Genomic DNA, 19737 nt, shown 5'->3' on the forward strand with positions numbered 1-19737 from the left:
GTACTGCACCCATAGACGAACACAGGTACTGCACCCATAGACGAACACAGGTACTGCACCCATAGACGAACACAGGTACTGCACTCATAGTCAAACACATGTACTGCACCCATAGACGAACACAGGTACTGCACTCATAGTCAAACACAGGTACTGCACTCATAGACAAACACAGGTACTGCACCGATAGACATATACAGGTACTGCACCCATAGACAAACACAGGTACTGCACCCATAGACGAACACAGGTACTGCACCCATAGACGAACACAGGTACTGCACCCATAGACATATACATTTACTGCACCCATAATCAAACACAGGTACTGCACCGATAGACATATACAGGTACTGCACCCATAGACGAACACAGGTACTGCACCCATAGACGAACACAGGTACTGCACCCATAGACATATACAGGTACTGCACCCATAGACATATACAGGTACTGCACCCATAGTCAAACACAGGTACTGCACCGATAGACGAACACAGGTACTGCACCCATAGTCAAACACATGTACTGCACCCATAGACGAACACAGGTACTGCAACCATAGACGAACACAGGTGATGCACCCATAGTCAAACACAGGTACTGCACCCATAGACGAACACAGGTACTGCACCCATAGTCAAACACAGGTACTGCACCCATAGACGAACACAGGTACTGCACCGATAGACATATACAGGTACTGCACCCATAGACGAACACATGTACTGCACCCATAGACGAACACAGGTACTGCACTCATAGTCAAACACAGGTACTGCACCCATAGACGAACACAGGTACTTCAACCATAGACATATACAGGTACTGCACCCATAGACGAACACAGGTACTACACTCATAGTCAAACACAAGTACTGCACCCATAGTCAAACACATGTACTGCACCCATAGACATATACAGGTACTGCACCCATAATCAAACACAGGTACTGCACCCATAGACAAACACAGGTACTGCACCCATAGACGAACACAGTTACTGCACCCATAGACATATACAGGTACTGCACCCATAGACAAACACATGTACTGCTCCCATATTCAAACACAGGTACTGCACCCATAGACGAACACAGTTACTACACCCATAGACATATACAGGTACTGCACTCATAGTCAAACACATGTACTGCACCCATAGACGAACACAGGTACTGCACCCATAGACGAACACAGGTACTGCACCCATAGTCAAACACATGTACTGCACCCATAGACGAACACATGTACTGCACCCATAGTCAAACACAGGGACTGCACCCATAGACATTGCACCCATAGGCATATACAGGTACTGCACCCATAGACGAACACAGGTATTGCACCCATAGACGAACACAGGTACTGCACCCATAGACGAACACAGGTACTGCACTCATAGATGAACACAGGTACTGCACCCATAGACGAACACAGGTACTGCACTCATAGACGAACACAGGTACTGCACTCATAGTCAAACACATGTACTGCACCCATAGACGAACACAGGTACTGCACTCATAGATGAACACAGGTACTGCACCCATAGACGAACACATGTACTGCACCCATAGACGAACACAGGTACTGCACTCATAGTCAAACCCATGTACTGCACCCATAGACGAACACATGTACTGCACCCATAGACATATAAGGTACTGCACCCATAGACGAACACAGGTACTGCACCCATAAACGAACACAGGTACTGCACTCATAGTCAAACCCATGTACTGCACCCATAGACGAACACAGGTACTGCACCCATAGACATATACAGGTACTGCACCCATAGACGAACACAGGTACTGCACTCATAGACGAACACAGGTACTGCACTCATAGTCAAACCCATGTACTGCACCCATAGACGAACACAGGTACTGCACTCATAGTCAAACACAGGTACTGCACCCATAGACATATACAGGTACTGCACCCATAGTCAAACACATGTACTGCACCCATAGACATATAAGGTACTGCACCCATAGTCAAACACATGTACTGCAGCCATAGACATATAAGGTACTGCACCCATAGACGAACACAGGTACTGCACCCATAGTCAAACACATGTACTGCACCCATAGACGAACACAGGTACTGCACCCATAGACGAACACAGGTACTGCAACCATAGACATATACAGGTACTGCACCCATAGTCAAACACATGTACTGCACCCATAGACGAACACAGGTACTGCACCCATAGACGAACACAGGTACTGCACCCATAGACATATACAGGTACTGCACCCATAGTCAAACACATGTACTGCACCCATAGACGAACACAGGTACTGCACCCATAGTCAAACACATGTACTGCACCCATAGACGAACACAGGTACTGCAGCAATAGACGAACACAGGTACTGCACCCATAGACGAACACAGGTACTGCACCCATAGACGAACACATGTACTGCACCCATAGACGAACACAGGTACTGCACCCATAGTCAAACACAGGTACTGCACCCATAGTCAAACACAGGTACTGCACCCATAGTCAAACACAGGTACTGCACCCATAGACGAACACATGTACTGCACCCATAGACGAACACAGGTACTGCACCCATAGTCAAACACATGTACTGCACCCATAGACGAACACAGGTACTGCACCCATAGACATATACAGGTACTGCACCCATAGTCAAACACAGGTACTGCACCCATAGTCAAACACAGGTACTGCACCCATAGACGAACACATGTACTGCAGCCATAGTCAAACACAGGGACTGCACCCATAGACATTGCACCCATAGACATATACAGGTACTGCACCCATAGACGAACACATGTACTGCACCCATAGACAAACACAGGTACTGCACCCATAGACAAACACAGGTACTGCACCCATAGACGAACACATGTACTGCACCCATAGACAAACACAGGTACCGCACCCATAGACGAACACAGGTACTGCACCCATAGACAAACACACGTACTGCACTCATAGTCAAACACATGTACTGCACCCATAGACGAACACAGGTACTGCACCCATAGACGAACACAGGTACTGCACCCATAGACATATACAGGTACTGCACCCATAGACAAACACAGGTACTGCACCCATAGACGAACACAGGTACTGCACCCATAGACATATACAGGTACTGCACCCATAGACAAACACAGGTACTGCACCCATAGACAAACACAGGTACTGCACCCGTAGTCAAACACATGTACTGCACTCATAGTCAAACACAGGTACTGCACCCATAGACGAACACAGGTACTGCACCCATAGACATATACAGGTACTGCACCCATAGTCAAACACATGTACTGCACTCATAGACGAACACAGGTACTGCACCCATAGACGAACACAGGTACTGCACCCATAGTCAAACACATGTACTGCACCCATAGACGAACACAGGTACTGCACCCATAGACGAACACAGGTACTGCACCCATAGACGAACACAGGTACTGCACCCATAGACGAACACATGTACTGCACCCATAGACGAACACAGGTACTGCACCCATAGTCAAACACAGGTACTGCACCCATAGTCAAACACAGGTACTGCACCCATAGACGAACACATGTACTGCACCCATAGACGAACACAGGTACTGCACCCATAGTCAAACACATGTACTGCACCCATAGACGAACACAGGTACTGCACCCATAGACATATACAGGTACTGCACCCATAGTCAAACACAGGTACTGCACCCATAGTCAAACACAGGTACTGCACCCATAGACGAACACATGTACTGCAGCCATAGTCAAACACAGGGACTGCACCCATAGACATTGCACCCATAGACATATACAGGTACTGCACCCATAGACGAACACATGTACTGCACCCATAGACAAACACAGGTACTGCACCCATAGACAAACACAGGTACTGCACCCATAGACGAACACATGTACTGCACCCATAGACAAACACAGGTACCGCACCCATAGACGAACACAGGTACTGCACCCATAGACAAACACACGTACTGCACTCATAGTCAAACACATGTACTGCACCCATAGTCAAACACAGGTACTGCACCCATAGACGAACACAGGTACTGCACCCATAGACATATACAGGTACTGCACCCATAGACAAACACAGGTACTGCACCCATAGACAAACACAGGTACTGCACCCGTAGTCAAACACATGTACTGCACTCATAGTCAAACACAGGTACTGCACCCATAGACGAACACAGGTACTGCACCCATAGACATATACAGGTACTGCACCCATAGTCAAACAGATGTACTGCACTCATAGTCAAACACAGGTACTGCACCCATAGACGAACACAGGTACTGCACCCATAGACATATACAGGTACTGCACCCATAGTCAAACACAGGTACTGCACCCATAGTCAAACACAGGTACTGCACCCATAGTCAAACACTGGTACTGCACCCATAGACATATACAGGTACTGCACCCATAGTCAAACACATGTACTGCACTTATAGATGAATACTTGAACCCAACCTATATACAACAACAAGTACCACGCCCATAGACAAGGGCGGCTACTAAACCCATAAACAAGCACAGGTATGTGCCCATAGACGAACATAGGTACTGCACCCATTAACAAATTCAGATGCTATATCCATACACCATTTGGTCAATCCAAATCGTAAAATTATGCTTCTGAAAAAGAGATTTTTTTGTGGTCTAGGAGTGGAGGCATAACCTTGACTGGCAGCCTATACCAGTCCATGTGGTTCCCAAGAATCTTGACAAGGTAGGTGATGCAATGAACATATACACAAGCTTATACTTTTCCTACTATTCCTTTTGTCTTTCTTTTGTCTTTTGGCTCTGAGCTTAAAGCCTATAAATTGTTTTAGTGAAATTATTAGTTTGTTGATTGTCCACAGGCTATAGGATAATTTGACTCTAAAATGAAGTCTAAATGTCTTGTTAGTGTTGAAGAAAGCACACATCCCTACTTCAGCTGGATGTATTTGCCTTGTTTTCGCTTCTACAGCAAGCTCTGTCCCTACGAGCTTGCAAGCTGACTTGACAAGGCAAGAAATCAAGGAGACGAGAGAACAATGGAAAGCCCTTCTTTTTCCTACCTTGCTATTTCATTGTGGCGTATAGAAAAAAAAACACGCTTCTGGGGGCGAGGGGGGTGAGTTTCATATTTACTAGGTGGTGGCGGCAGTTAAACAGCTTGTCGTTTGAAATGTCGCAAGCTCGTAGGGACAAGTTCACTGTAGGAGCAAAACCAAGGCAAATACATCCAGTTAGTAGGGATACATTCTTCATTCAACACTAACAAGACATTAGACTTCATTTCAGAGTCAAATTATCCTATGTATATCCTGTGGTTTGTCTAGTCATTTTTCTTGATTTTTTCAATAATCTATAACTGTTAGCCCTCTAGTAAGTCAACCAAAGAATGCAGTTTGGTTTGACTAGTGATACTGATGTTGATCATAGTCTGGTGGTTATAGTGACACAGGGTGACCAACATAACATAAAGGTTAAAAGCCACAGCTTTGTTATGTTTTATGCGATATAGAAAGACAAATTTTGTGAAGAAATTCCAATTATGATGATGATGACAAGGATGATGATGATTACAATTGGTTGATGGTAGTCGGGACTTGTACTCTATAATAGAAGCTGTGTTTCTACTCAGCCAAGAAAAAAATAATAGTTACACTCGCCTTGACTTGAGTAGTCCTTAACTTCTTTTTTATAGTATTCATTTAAATAAACAACAAAATATGACATGGGAGGGGTGGGAGGGGTGCGCACTCACTCTAGCCCAGAGGTGCTGACTTCTGGTGTTTTTTTTGTTAGCTACTCTATTTTGATGTAGACTGCCTGGTCTACTCTGAACTGATGGACAAGGCCATGAAAAGTGCTTCATACAAGCGAAAGGAAGCAGAGTACAAAGACCTTCTCTCTGCCCTCGGCCCACATACTGGGCGAAACGGATCTCTTGACTTAACTGAAGCCTGGAATCTCCATGACACGCTCTTTTGCCAGGTAAGTGATCCATAATGCATTGCAGCACACTCCTTGATAATGTTAAGGGTCTGATTCGAGAAGGATCTAAAATTATGATAGGAAGGAGGTGAGTTAAATAGATAAATATTTAAATTGAAACTAAGATAGTACTGTGATTGTTCAAGTAGCCCACCCTTCTCCCCTATTTAATCAACCTCTATCAAGCGCCATTTCGTTATCCCAGAAAATTACCAAGTGTGATAAAGCATCCATTTCCATCAGCTGATTTGGAGAAGCCCATGCAAAACTTTTGATTTAATTTAATAAATAAAGTATTTTTATGCCTTCCCCACTTAGCTTCCATAGAACGAGAGCTGCTTTAACCCGCGCTTTGTTTACTGGGCATGGATACAAAACAAGACAGTGTTTGAATCATAATGGCTATGGGCTGTTAGCCCAAAGCCGCTTTATTAATAAAATTTGTCAAAATATATAATTTGCTCTGATAAATCTAAAAATTGCCCAGTAAAGGTGAGGGCAAACAACGCCAAACAGGACTCCTGGGAGGGTAGGGAGGGGAAAAACTTTAGCGGATCCTTCGGCGACTGGCAGCAAATGACACCGTGCACGAGTGTTTCCCTAGCCTAGTGCTAATGGATAGGGGTCAATGCAATGCATCCCCAACAGGAGTCACGTGTGGACAGTTGTTATATAACAATAACACAGGGTCCCCATCAATGAATTATACTGCACAGGGTTCTGATTATAATATTATAGCATTAATTTGAATAACCCGTGGGAAAGCATAAAAAGTCTATTCGCAAGCAAATATTTTCTACCTTATTTTAGATATTTCAAGATTTTACCACATACATGCCTACACTCTGGTTTTCACCAGGAGACTACAGGTTTTTTAGGTTAATCTCCGTTGGAAAAAATGACATCCAGTTTTCACCTTTTTTTTAATTTTTTTCTGGTCTTTTAATTTCTTGGATTAAAATATTTTAAACATGCACCTTTTCTGCTTGAGACCGTGTTAAAAGTTAGGAAATTTGATTCCCGGCATCTGTGAGTGAATATTCTTTCCCGCATTATGATAACAAAAGTTTATTTTCAATAGCTAAAACATGTATGTATTTACATCTAAATAAAAAAAAATAATAATGTATCATTGAATATTTTATTTTGAGATTGCATCTGATATTTTTCAAATTAGAAAATGTATCTATTTGTAAAATAAAGAATAATTGACATTGTTGGTGTTTTTGTTGTGTTGGCAGATCCCTTAGTGGCAATAATTATAATTAAAACTTCTTTAGTAACAAATTGCATCTGAAGTCAAAATCTCCGGGGTTTTTTAACTTTGAATGTTGGTATGTATGTTACCACATTATGTGTCTTCCAATATTAAATGAAAACAAGGTGTGGCTAAACAATACACAATACAATACAACAATAACAATGCGATACAATACAATAATTTATTTTCCGTCAATGACGTGAGGAGTGGTCACCCAGTCTCCCGAGCTCGGGGAGCTCATGGTACAAACACTCGACTAAAAAGGGCTCTTTAACTTTAAATGAAGAATCCCCTTTCCAGAGCCCACGTACCTTTGTGCTAGGGGCAAGGTTCAGAGATCTGTTAGGTCATTCATATGTGGTTCACAGTGCCTCTAACCCCATCCCTAACCCTAACCATTACTAGTGAAACATTTGTTTTAACCTCTAACCATTTTGGCTCATTGATCTATTTCGCTTCCCAACAGAAATGCCATAACCTGACCCTCCCAGAGTGGGTGACAGACAGCTTGATGGGTCAGCTTGCAAACATCTCTCAGTTCATGATGATGCTCAGCATACAGACAGATGAGATGGCAAGACTTAAAGGAGGTGAAGCCCTGACCTTCCTTTTATTTTGGGCTTCCTGTGGTGTTTTGGGTTTCCTGTGGTGTTTTGGGTTGCCTGTGGGGCCCAAGATCCAGACGGATGACATGGCAAGACTCAAAGGAGGTGTGCAACCCTCCCTTCCTGTTATTTTGGGCTTCCTGTGGTGTTTTGGGTTGCCTGTGGTGTTGGGGGTTGCCTGTGGGGCCCAAGATACAGACGGATGACATGGCAAGACTCAAAGGAGGTGTGCAACCCTCCCTTCCTGTTATTTTGGGCTTCCTGTGGTGTTTTGGGTTGCCTGTGGTGTTGGGGGTTGCCTGTGGGGCCCAAGATACAGACGGATGACATGGCAAGACTCAAAGGAGGTGTGCAACCCTCCCTTCCTGTTATTTTGGGCTTCCTGTGGCGTTTTGGGTTGCCTGTGGTGTTTTGGGTTGTCTGTGGGGTTTTGGGTTGCCTGTGGGGCTCAAGATACAGACGGATGAGATGGCAAGACTCAAAGGAGGTGTGCAACCCTCCCTTCCTGTTATTTTGGGTTTCCTGTTTTGTTTTGGGTTTCATGCGGTATTTTGGGTTGCCTGTGGTGTTTGGGTTACCTGTGGTGTTTTGGGTTACCATGGGTGTTTTGGGTTTCCTGTGGTGCTCAAGATACAGATGGATGAGATGGCTAGTTCAGGTGTTTGGCCATGTCACAATCAAGAGACCATGATATAAGAAAACGGTGGCCCATGTGTTATTTTTAGATTGCGCAAGCTTGTCAATCATAGCATCTATTTATGGTTTGTCGCGCCATATTTGGTTATGGGCACCTTGCAAAGCTAGTACATTTTCACAACAAACTTTTTTCCTCCGCACTTCTTTTCTTCGACGCTACCTGTTTTTATCCTTTTAGCTGCTCCTCAAGGCTCATGATCACAATTCTACTCGTAGAGTGATGTCCTGGTATCTGTCAAGTTATCTAAATGTTATAAAAATAACTAAACAGGAAGACGTCTTGGAGTCAGCGAATTTGGAGTTCGTTCAAGATGCATCGGGCTGACTCCTAAACATTTTTTTCTCTGCAATTCGGTGAGATAAAATACCTAGGCATTCTCAGAGTCTATGTTGTGTATTTTAATACAAGAAGGTCTTTATTTTTTATTTTTTTTTTTACAATACTTTTAGATGAATGAACTTCAATTCTTCAGGCAAATGTTCAGAAATCATGTCAGCGCCAGTTTTTCTTCATTATAAAGACTTAAAATCTTATCAGTTTTTCTTCATTTGACTATAAAGATTTGAAATCTTGTGAAATACCTGTCCTAATAACCGCAATATCGGAGTGAATATAATGGTATTAAGTTCTGGATGTATCTTTTTCATTTAAAGGGATTTGGAAGAGAATTGTGTGTTATAAACAAAAATTTATGATTGATTGTTGTTTTATAATTTGTGAATCAGCTGTATAAAGTTTTACTGGGGAAGTTGATCCACACGCCTAAAATCGCGCTGTCTATGCATTTCAATGTCTTTAATTCCGTTAAACTGTTGATTGGATCCAGCCTACTCTATGCAGGATCATTTTCACAGCGTTCGTAAAAAAGGAAGGTATTTTCGTTAAAAATATTTCCATAACAACCTTTGCCGGTTCACATCGCTGAAGATGTGACCGTGCATAAGACTCATGTTGCTAGGAAATGTGAGCGCTAACCAATCAGAGGCGTATCTAAAAATAACTGCTTGTTTTATAAATAGCTTCCACGGTTGACATCATTGGAACATACCCTAATACGGGGGATTCGTTCTCTTACATTATGGTCTTTTGTCACAATGCAACCCTGCACTTTGTGCTATTTTGGGTCTCCTGTATATTTGGGTTGCCTGATGGTGTTTTTGGTTTCCTGTGGGGCTCAAGATACATATGGATGAGATGGCTACACTCAAAGGAGGTGTGTCATGTCACAATGCAACCCTGGCTTCATGATATTTGGGTTACCTGTGGTGTTTTGGGTTGCCTGTGGTGTTTTGGGTAAATTGTGGTGTTTTGAGTTGCCTTGTGGTGTTTTTGGTTTCCTGTGGGGCTCAAGATTCAGACAGATGAGATGGTTAGATTCAAAGGAGGTTTGCCATGTCACAATGCAACCCTCCCTTTCGTGTTATTTTGGGTTTCCTGTTGATTTTTGGTATACCTGTGGTGCTTTTGGTGACTTTTGGTATTTTAGGTAACCTGTGGTTTTTTGGGTTACCTGTGGTGTTTTTGGTTTCCTGTTCGAAAGGGTGGGGGAAATAATATCAATCAATTCTGTCCTAAAAAGTGTTGTTTTCTTGTTTGCCGGCAATTCCTTATAAGGACATTTAACCATATTTGGAAATCCACAATCAGTTTATCCCTTTTTTACCACTGTAGAACTGAGCATTTTCAGATCCCAGGGGTACTTTCCTCTAAAGTTTCACTTCGAAGGAGAATAACCTCTTGGGAACAGTAAGATACAAACTTGGTCAAAATGCGTGGCCACTTGGGGATTGAGCATGTCAAAGGCTGTCATTGATCCATCTATTTCGTGAGAAATCTTATGCCCGTAGATCTGATGAATGCTGGTTTCTCTAGATATTTCGTTGTTTTGACAGCTCAGCCTTAAGACATTTTGTTTATACAATATGGATTTAGAATACTTTCTTCAAATACGCCAGCTTGAAAATTTATGTCAATGTTGTAGCATGCCTATCCGAAGTATCCAAAATTATAAATACCTGACCCTGGTAGTGCTTCAGGTTCCCTGTGGTATTTTGAGTGTTGTTTCGGATTCTCTGTGGTATTTTGAGTGTTGTTTCGGGTTTCCTGTGGTATTTTGTGTGTTGTTTTGGGTTCCCTGTGGTATTTTGTGTTTTGTTTTGGGTTCCCTGTGGTACCGGATTTTGTTGTTTTCCAGGTCCCTTACTAGGGGAGTTTGTCAAGAACATGAGAGGGTTTGCAAATGCTGAAGATGGAGTCAGAAAAGTTTACATTTATTCAGCGGTGAGTTTATGATACTCATCATTCATCCTTAGCCTTGTTAATCCACCCATTCACATTCCATGGCAGATATATCCAACACAATCCCACTCCACACAGAGATATCCCACACCATCCCACTCCACACAGAGATATCCAACACAATCCCACTCCACACAGAGATATCCCACACAATCCCACTCCACACAGAGATATCCAACACAATCCCACTCCACAGCAGAGATATCCCACACAATCCCTCTCCACAGCTTAGATATCCCACACTATCCCTCCACACAGAGATATCCAACACAATTCCACTCCACACAGAGATATCAACACAATCCCACTCCACACAGAGATATCCAACACAATCCCACTCACAGCAGAGATATCTCACACAATCCCACTCCACACAGAGATATCCAACACAATCCCACTCCACAGCAGAGATATCCCACACAATCCCACTCCACACAGAGATATCCAACACAATTCCACTCCACAGCAGAGATATCCCACACAATCCCACTCCACACAGAGATATCCAACACAATCCCACTCCACAGCAGAGATATCCCACACAATCCTACTCCGCACCTCGGGACTTGGTCAAGTGACCGCTTTATCGAGGTTCCTTTTTGTGACATCCTGTACTTCTGTATCAATCATGTTTTTATACTCACTCGGAGTTTTTCTCCTAACAGCATGACATCACAGTCATGACTTTATTAGCAGCGCTTAAGTTGAACAGCGGGGTGGTGCCCGCATACTCCTCGGCGCTTATGGTAGAACTATATGAGGACAAGGATAATAGGTAAGAACCCCCCCCCCCCCCCCACCCCCACCCTGTCTCAGATAGGGGTTTAGAACACGCTTTACGGGAAAAGGTCAAACTGAATTGTTTCTAAACTGAATTTAGACTTTTGATATACACGTCATATTCCCACATTATGATATTGTGTTCAAATTTAGTCAACAAGTGTCCGCCCTGAATAAATCTAAAGAGTCGGGTGTATATCTATTTAAAAAGAAAAAACAACCTTTTGAGGCTAAGACTGGCTCCGTTTATTTTGCCTGATATTCACCTATGTTTGCAATAGGCAATTTGCAATGAAAACTACAAACAAACAGTTAACCTTTTGCCTTTTTGACAAGGTCTGAGCCCACGGTCCAAATTCATTATCGTTATGGACAAAGTAACAAGGCAAGTCAACTCATCATACCAGGATGTACAGCGGATTGCCCCCTAAACCAATTTATCTCGTAAGTAATGGCTATCTATTTATTAATTTATCCATATATTCATTGACTAAAACAAAATGGAAATGCGATTTAGTAAGTTTATATATATATACTTTACCTCCAAGAGACCATGATGTAAGAGAACAAATCCCCCGTATTAGGGTATGTCCCAATGATGTCGTCCGCGAAAGCTATTTTTAGAACAAGCAGTTATTTGATCCAATTTATCACGTAATCCAATTTATCACGTAAGCCAATTTATCACGAGTCAATTTATCACGTAAGTTATGGCTATCTATTTTATTAATTTATCCATATATTCCTTTGCTATTAAAAACGAAATGGAAATGCGATTTAGTAAGTTTATATATATACTGTACCTCCAAGAGACTATAATGTAAGAGAACAGATCCCCCGTATTAGGGTATGTTCCAATGATGTCGTCCGCGAAAGCTATTTTTATAACAAGCAGTTATTTTTAGATATGTCTCTGATTGGCTAGCGCTCAAGTTTCCTAGCAACACGAGTCTTACGCGCGATCACATGTTGGGCGATGTGAACCAGCAAAGACTGTTATGGAAATCTTTTAGACCGAAAATACCTTCCTTTTTTACGAACGATGTGAAAATGATCCTGCATAGAGTACGCTGGATCCAATCAATTAAAGACATTAAAATGCATAGAGTGCGTGATTTTAGGCGCTTCTTGTATTAAAAATACATGACAGAGACTCTGAGAATGCCTAGGGTTAATTCCTGTGGAAGTTGCCTTCTATTTGTTTCCCTTGTGGAAATTAGAAGACAAGCATCTTGGTTCTAAATTTCTCTCATGCACTGATGTAGAGGGAAATTTAGAACCATCAATTATTTTCGAGGGAATTTCGCTAGTAATCGTCCCTCAGAAAACAAAAGATTCCGAGGTGATCAAGGTATTATCTTAGGTATAAATCAACTCAAGCTTGAAAAGGTAAGTTGAACGCCTTCTATGAATCAGTGTAGCCCTCAGTCGGGGCAAAAGAAAAACGCTCGATACGTCAGCGCAACTACTATGTTTCATAGACGCGTTACTTTTTCAACCTTGTGTTGATTATAGCTTGTCTGCACCACGCCTACACAGACCATCTTATTGCCTTAACTTCCTTCCCCATTTTCCTTCCGTGCAAAGGGCCTTTGAACAAGTCTAAACAAAATCCTTGTGCACCCCCCCCCCCCTCCTGATTCGCTCAATTTACATTGGGACCTTAGCTCCAATCCATGCGCGTTCATACAAGTAAATTCGACATGGTGCGTTTGCCCTTTGTTTCTATACAGTTGATATCCTTTTGTAGTTTGACAGAGAAGATGATACCTCAAGATATTGATGCTGAGTGCGGCCTTAAAGACAAGACGTGCGTGAAGACCATCCTGTATAAAAGTACGTAATGGAAATTGATTCTTTGAGTGACTCGGTATTGTGCGGGAGTGGATCGCGGGAGTGTGAAATAGTGTTCAAACTATTCACTGGGCCTAACCCTTTCCAGAAGCTCAATGGCGCTTCACATTTAAAATCTTATTAGTTATGCGTTATAATAACGTATGTTATAATAACGTATGTATAGAGAATGTTCCATCTTGGGAATAAGGAACACAAGTTTCTAGTTGAACATACGTTCAACAAGTCAAAGTCAGAGCCGAGAAACAGAAAGATACTATCCATGTCTCGACCGGTAATCGAGCCCGTTTTATCAGAGGTGATAGGCCCCATACGCTAACACTGGGCCACCTGTGGTGAGAGGCCCCATACGCTGACACTGGGCCACCTGTGGTGAGAGGCCTCATACGCTGACACTGGGCCACCTGTGGTGATAGGCCCCATACGCTAACACAGGGCCACCCCTGATCCCTTCAGGAAATATGTACAAAACTTCCTAGAGTCGTATCCCAATGAAGGCCACGGAGGCAAAAATTGTCCGGTCATTGCTCCTGTGCGACTGATGAGCCCGCGTCCCCTCTGATTCGGTGGGTCTCGGCCTGCCTCCCATCAGCTCCAGGAAGCTGCCATCGCTGATTTTCTTTGGACAGAGAGATCCCTCGATAGCATCTACCATAAGTGCAATCTGACAGACCGTAGAGTTTGAATAGGGATAATGCGGGCCATATCAGCGTATTCCGAGAGTGTGATGGCGATTATGATAAATGTGTCTTCTGTCGTGTAGGTTTTCTATTGGCGTTCGCGTTGACTCTTGGGATACTCATCTTCATGACCTTGACCTTGTGCTGCTGCTGGTGCGCGCGCAGGCGCTCAAGGTCACGTGCTGAACACGTGAAGTTTGACGACGGTTTGCTGAAGAACGCCAGTCTGCTTGGTAACCAGGACTACGACTCCGACTCCTGAGACACAGGTATTCGTATGGGGGTAGGGTTAGGGAGGGAAGGGGGGGGGGGGGGTGTGCGCTGTAGAAAATTCAAATTTAAATCAAATTTTCAAATTTCCTTTATCAGAGATTATTCTTAAGATTATATATGCTTTCTTTAGGCTAGAATGCGAGATTGCGAGATTGCGAAATTGCGGAGAGTGTGAACCAACATGACAAAAATGTCTTCTTAACCCATTGACTCCTGGCTTTTTTGGAGCTGAATTTACAAAAAACAGACTGAAAACAGATACCTCCCCCCCTATTCTGAGTTTTCTACAGCCCGTCAAAGTCAAACACAGCTGCACCTAGTCAGCGGTATCCAAGCTTTCCAACAGTGCTTTGCGGTCCCCACTTTTAATCCCTCGTCGATGTGCTGAAGCCAGCACAAGTTGATGGTTGCTTGTATTTTTCATCAAAAATACAGCTATGAGCATATTAGGAGAGTGTCTCAGGACATCATGAAGTCTTTTGGGGCATAATTGAGTGCTTTGCTTATGGATATTTGCAAGCAAAGGTGGATTCATGATGATTTTTTCTTGTTTGGCTTTGCCCGGATGAGAAAATAATTTTCTAATGAATCACCACAGCTCTCCTAAATGCTGTCTTTTCTGAAACCAAATTGATTCCAAAATTGTTTACACTGCTATTCTGGGTCTGTATGGCCTGGAATTGATTCGTTTGGCTTCGGGGTGAAAAGACTTATAAAAAACCATCTGACTTTGGGGAGAGGAGTGTTGACTGGCCCTCCCCTCGTGAATTTTCCCCTGGATCTCCCAGAATGCTTTGCAATACGTAAAGATATTTTCGTGGTTGTACAATCCTTCAAGGAATGAACATTGTGTTTTGAGGCCAAGGAAATGTACCTGGAGGATCAGAATAAAGGTATCTATTTGTGTCTTGAGCTGTGTTTGCTGATTTCTCTCCCTTGTGTGGTATTTTGAGCGTTTTATTGAGAGGGGTGATTCTGCTTTTCTCTCCTTGTTCGATTTGAGATTTGTCAAAGAACCTGTGCTATTATTTGGCTTAAGAGTAGATGCCAACACCTTGGTTGGATGCATATCTGCAAGACCATTTATCCCTTAGACTGATGCCTGAGTATCTTCATCTTGTTGTGTTTATTTTGAATTTATGAATTTTTTGGGTTGTGGGTACTTCCCAAAGCCGGTACAGGCCGGTTCAGGGGTCAATGTGTTTACCAACACACCCTAAAAATCATGCTTGCCTCACTGCCTGAGAACAATGCATTTTTCGCAAGCTTAGGTGCATACAACAGTGTAGGCAAATTCTGCTTGATATACAAACAAGCCTCCTTTAAGTTATGGCTGATATTCTAACATATAATTCTTATGTTAAAACCATTAGGGAAACCACAGGGAGCCCAAATTCTATAAAAATATTTGCCTTTATAAATTCAAAGCAGCAGTGTCAACCCACTTTTGGTACTTTTCCTGTATATTCACCGTCAAAGTAATCTTATCACAAAACCTGGCCTGAATCTGATGTTTTCTTGGGCATTTTTTTCTAAAAAAGCTATGCATATCATCCCTATCAATGAGTCCAGTCATGTCCAAGTAAAAAAAATTATATTTTCTAGGTTAAAGATATTCACTTGCTAGAAATGGCATATATGTGATCCAATCCACTGGTGTATGTCACAGCACAAGTCTAAAAAGGTCTAGTTATTTTGATTAAAATCTAGGGGTGGTTGATTAACCCATTGACTCCTGGCTTTTTTGGAGCTGAATTTACAAAAAACAGACTGAAAACAGATACCTCCCCCCCTATTCTGAGTTTTATACAGCCCGTCAAAGTCAAACACAGCTGCACCTAGTCAGCGGTATCCAAGCTTTCCAACAGTGCTTTGCGGTCCCCACTTTTAATCCCTCGTCGATGTTGCTTGTATTTTTCATCAAAAATACAGCTATGAGCATATTAGGAGAGTGTCTCAGGACATCATGAAGTCTTTTGGGGCATAATTGAGTGCTTTGCTTATGGATATTTGCAAGCAAAGGTGGATTCATGATGATTTTTTCTTGTTTGGCTTTGCCCGGATGAGAAAATAATTTTCTAATGAATCACCACAGCTCTCCTAAATGCTGTCTTTTCTGAAACCAAATTGATTCCAAAATTGTTTACACTGCTATTCTGGGTCTGTATGGCCTGGAATTGATTCGTTTGGCTTCGGGGTGAAAAGACTTATAAAAAACCATCTGACTTTGGGGAGAGGAGTGTTGACTGGCCCTCCCCTCGTGAATTTTCCCCTGGATCTCCCAGAATGCTTTGCAATACGTAAAGATATTTTCGTGGTTGTACAATCCTTCAAGGAATGAACATTGTGTTTTGAGGCCAAGGAAAAGTACCTGGAGGATCAGAATAAAGGTATCTATTTGTGTCTTGAGCTGTGTTTGCTGATTTCTCTCCCTTGTGTGGTATTTTGAGCGTTTTATTGAGAGGGGTGATTCTGCTTTTCTCTCCTTGTTCGATTTGAGATTTGTCAAAGAACCTGTGCTATTATTTGGCTTAAGAGTAGATGCCAACACCTTGGTTGGATGCATATCTGCAAGACCATTTATCCCTTAGACTGATGCCTGAGTATCTTCATCTTGTTGTGTTTATTTTGAATTTATGAATTTTTTGGGTTGTGGGTACTTCCCAAAGCCGGTACAGGCCGGTTCAGGGGTCAATGTGTTTACCAACACACCCTAAAAATCATGCTTGCCTCACTGCCTGAGAACAATGCATTTTTCGCAAGCTTAGGTGCATACAACAGTGTAGGCAAATTCTGCTTGATATACAAACAAGCCTCCTTTAAGTTATGGCTGATATTCTAACATATAATTCTTATGTTAAAACCATTAGGGAAACCACAGGGAGCCCAAATTCTATAAAAATATTTGCCTTTATAAATTCAAAGCAGCAGTGTCAACCCACTTTTGGTACTTTTCCTGTATATTCACCGTCAAAGTAATCTTATCACAAAACCTGGCCTGAATCTGATGTTTTCTTGGGCATTTTTTTCTAAAAAAGCTATGCATATCATCCCTATCAATGAGTCCAGTCATGTCCAAGTAAAAAAAATTATATTTTCTAGGTTAAAGATATTCACTTGCTAGAAATGGCATATATGTGATCCAATCCACTGGTGTATGTCACAGCACAAGTCTAAAAAGGTCTAGTTATTTTGATTAAAATCTAGGGGTGGTTGATTAACCCATTGACTCCTGGCTTTTTTGGAGCTGAATTTACAAAAAACAGACTGAAAACAGATACCTCCCCCCCTATTCTGAGTTTTATACAGCCCGTCAAAGTCAAACACAGCTGCACCTAGTCAGCGGTATCCAAGCTTTCCAACAGTGCTTTGCGGTCCCCACTTTTAATCCCTCGTCGATGTGCTGAAGCCAGCACAAGTTGATGGTTGCTTGTATTTTTCATCAAAAATACAGCTATGAGCATATTAGGAGAGTGTCTCAGGACATCATGAAGTCTTTTGGGGCATAATTGAGTGCTTTGCTTATGGATATTTGCAAGCAAAGGTGGATTCATGATGATTTTTTCTTGTTTGGCTTTGCCCGGATGAGAAAATAATTTTCTAATGAATCACCACAGCTCTCCTAAATGCTGTCTTTTCTGAAACCAAATTGATTCCAAAATTGTTTACACTGCTATTCTGGGTCTGTATGGCCTGGAATTGATTCGTTTGGCTTCGGGGTGAAAAGACTTATAAAAAACCATCTGACTTTGGGGAGAGGAGTGTTGACTGGCCCTCCCCTCGTGAATTTTCCCCTGGATCTCCCAGAATGCTTTGCAATACGTAAAGATATTTTCGTGGTTGTACAATCCTTCAAGGAATGAACATTGTGTTTTGAGGCCAAGGAAATGTACCTGGAGGATCAGAATAAAGGTATCTATTTGTGTCTTGAGCTGTGTTTGCTGATTTCTCTCCCTTGTGTGGTATTTTGAGTGTTTTATTGAGAGGGGTGATTCTGCTTTTCTCTCCTTGTTCGATTTGAGATTTGTCAAAGAACCTGTGCTATTATTTGGCTTAAGAGTAGATGCCAACACCTTGGTTGGATGCATATCTGCAAGACCATTTATCCCTTAGACTGATGCCTGAGTATCTTCATCTTGTTGTGTTTATTTTGAATTTATGAATTTTTTGGGTTGTGGGTACTTCCCAAAGCCGGTACAGGCCGGTTCAGGGGTCAATGTGTTTACCAACACACCCTAAAAATCATGCTTGCCTCACTGCCTGAGAACAATGCATTTTTCGCAAGCTTAGGTGCATACAACAGTGTAGGCAAATTCTGCTTGATATACAAACAAGCCTCCTTTAAGTTATGGCTGATATTCTAACATATAATTCTTATGTTAAAACCATTAGGGAAACCACAGGGAGCCCAAATTCTATAAAAATATTTGCCTTTATAAATTCAAAGCAGCAGTGTCAACCCACTTTTGGTACTTTTCCTGTATATTCACCGTCAAAGTAATCTTATCACAAAACCTGGCCTGAATCTGATGTTTTCTTGGGCATTTTTTTCTAAAAAAGCTATGCATATCATCCCTATCAATGAGTCCAGTCATGTCCAAGTAAAAAAAATTATATTTTCTAGGTTAAAGATATTCACTTGCTAGAAATGGCATATATGTGATCCAATCCACTGGTGTATGTCACAGCACAAGTCTAAAAAGGTCTAGTTATTTTGATTAAAATCTAGGGGTGGTTGATTAACCCATTGACTCCTGGCTTTTTTGGAGCTGAATTTACAAAAAACAGACTGAAAACAGATACCTCCCCCCCTATTCTGAGTTTTATACAGCCCGTCAAAGTCAAACACAGCTGCACCTAGTCAGCGGTATCCAAGCTTTCCAACAGTGCTTTGCGGTCCCCACTTTTAATCCCTCGTCGATGTGCTGAAGCCAGCACAAGTTGATGGTTGCTTGTATTTTTCATCAAAAATACAGCTATGAGCATATTAGGAGAGTGTCTCAGGACATCATGAAGTCTTTTGGGGCATAATTGAGTGCTTTGCTTATGGATATTTGCAAGCAAAGGTGGATTCATGATGATTTTTTCTTGTTTGGCTTTGCCCGGATGAGAAAATAATTTTCTAATGAATCACCACAGCTCTCCTAAATGCTGTCTTTTCTGAAACCAAATTGATTCCAAAATTGTTTACACTGCTATTCTGGGTCTGTATGGCCTGGAATTGATTCGTTTGGCTTCGGGGTGA

General features: G+C 42.1%; 1 protein-coding gene across 1 annotated transcript in view; it reads left to right on the plus strand.

Annotated features, from left to right (window-relative positions):
• Positions 1-19737, plus strand: part of LOC5506975 (prostatic acid phosphatase) — a 47853-nt gene that overhangs the window by 20037 nt on the left and 8079 nt on the right. The window contains exons 5-12 of the mRNA XM_048722944.1: positions 4720-4785; positions 5856-6044; positions 7772-7895; positions 10802-10887; positions 11571-11680; positions 12022-12129; positions 13436-13521; positions 14303-14488. Coding sequence (XP_048578901.1) covers positions 4720-4785; positions 5856-6044; positions 7772-7895; positions 10802-10887; positions 11571-11680; positions 12022-12129; positions 13436-13521; positions 14303-14481 — 948 coding nt within the window. The 3' untranslated portion in view covers positions 14482-14488. The remainder of the gene's footprint in view (positions 1-4719; positions 4786-5855; positions 6045-7771; positions 7896-10801; positions 10888-11570; positions 11681-12021; positions 12130-13435; positions 13522-14302; positions 14489-19737) is intronic.

This window comes from Nematostella vectensis, chromosome 15 (genome assembly GCF_932526225.1).
Source record: "Nematostella vectensis chromosome 15, jaNemVect1.1, whole genome shotgun sequence".
Lineage (NCBI taxonomy): Eukaryota > Metazoa > Cnidaria > Anthozoa > Actiniaria > Edwardsiidae > Nematostella > Nematostella vectensis.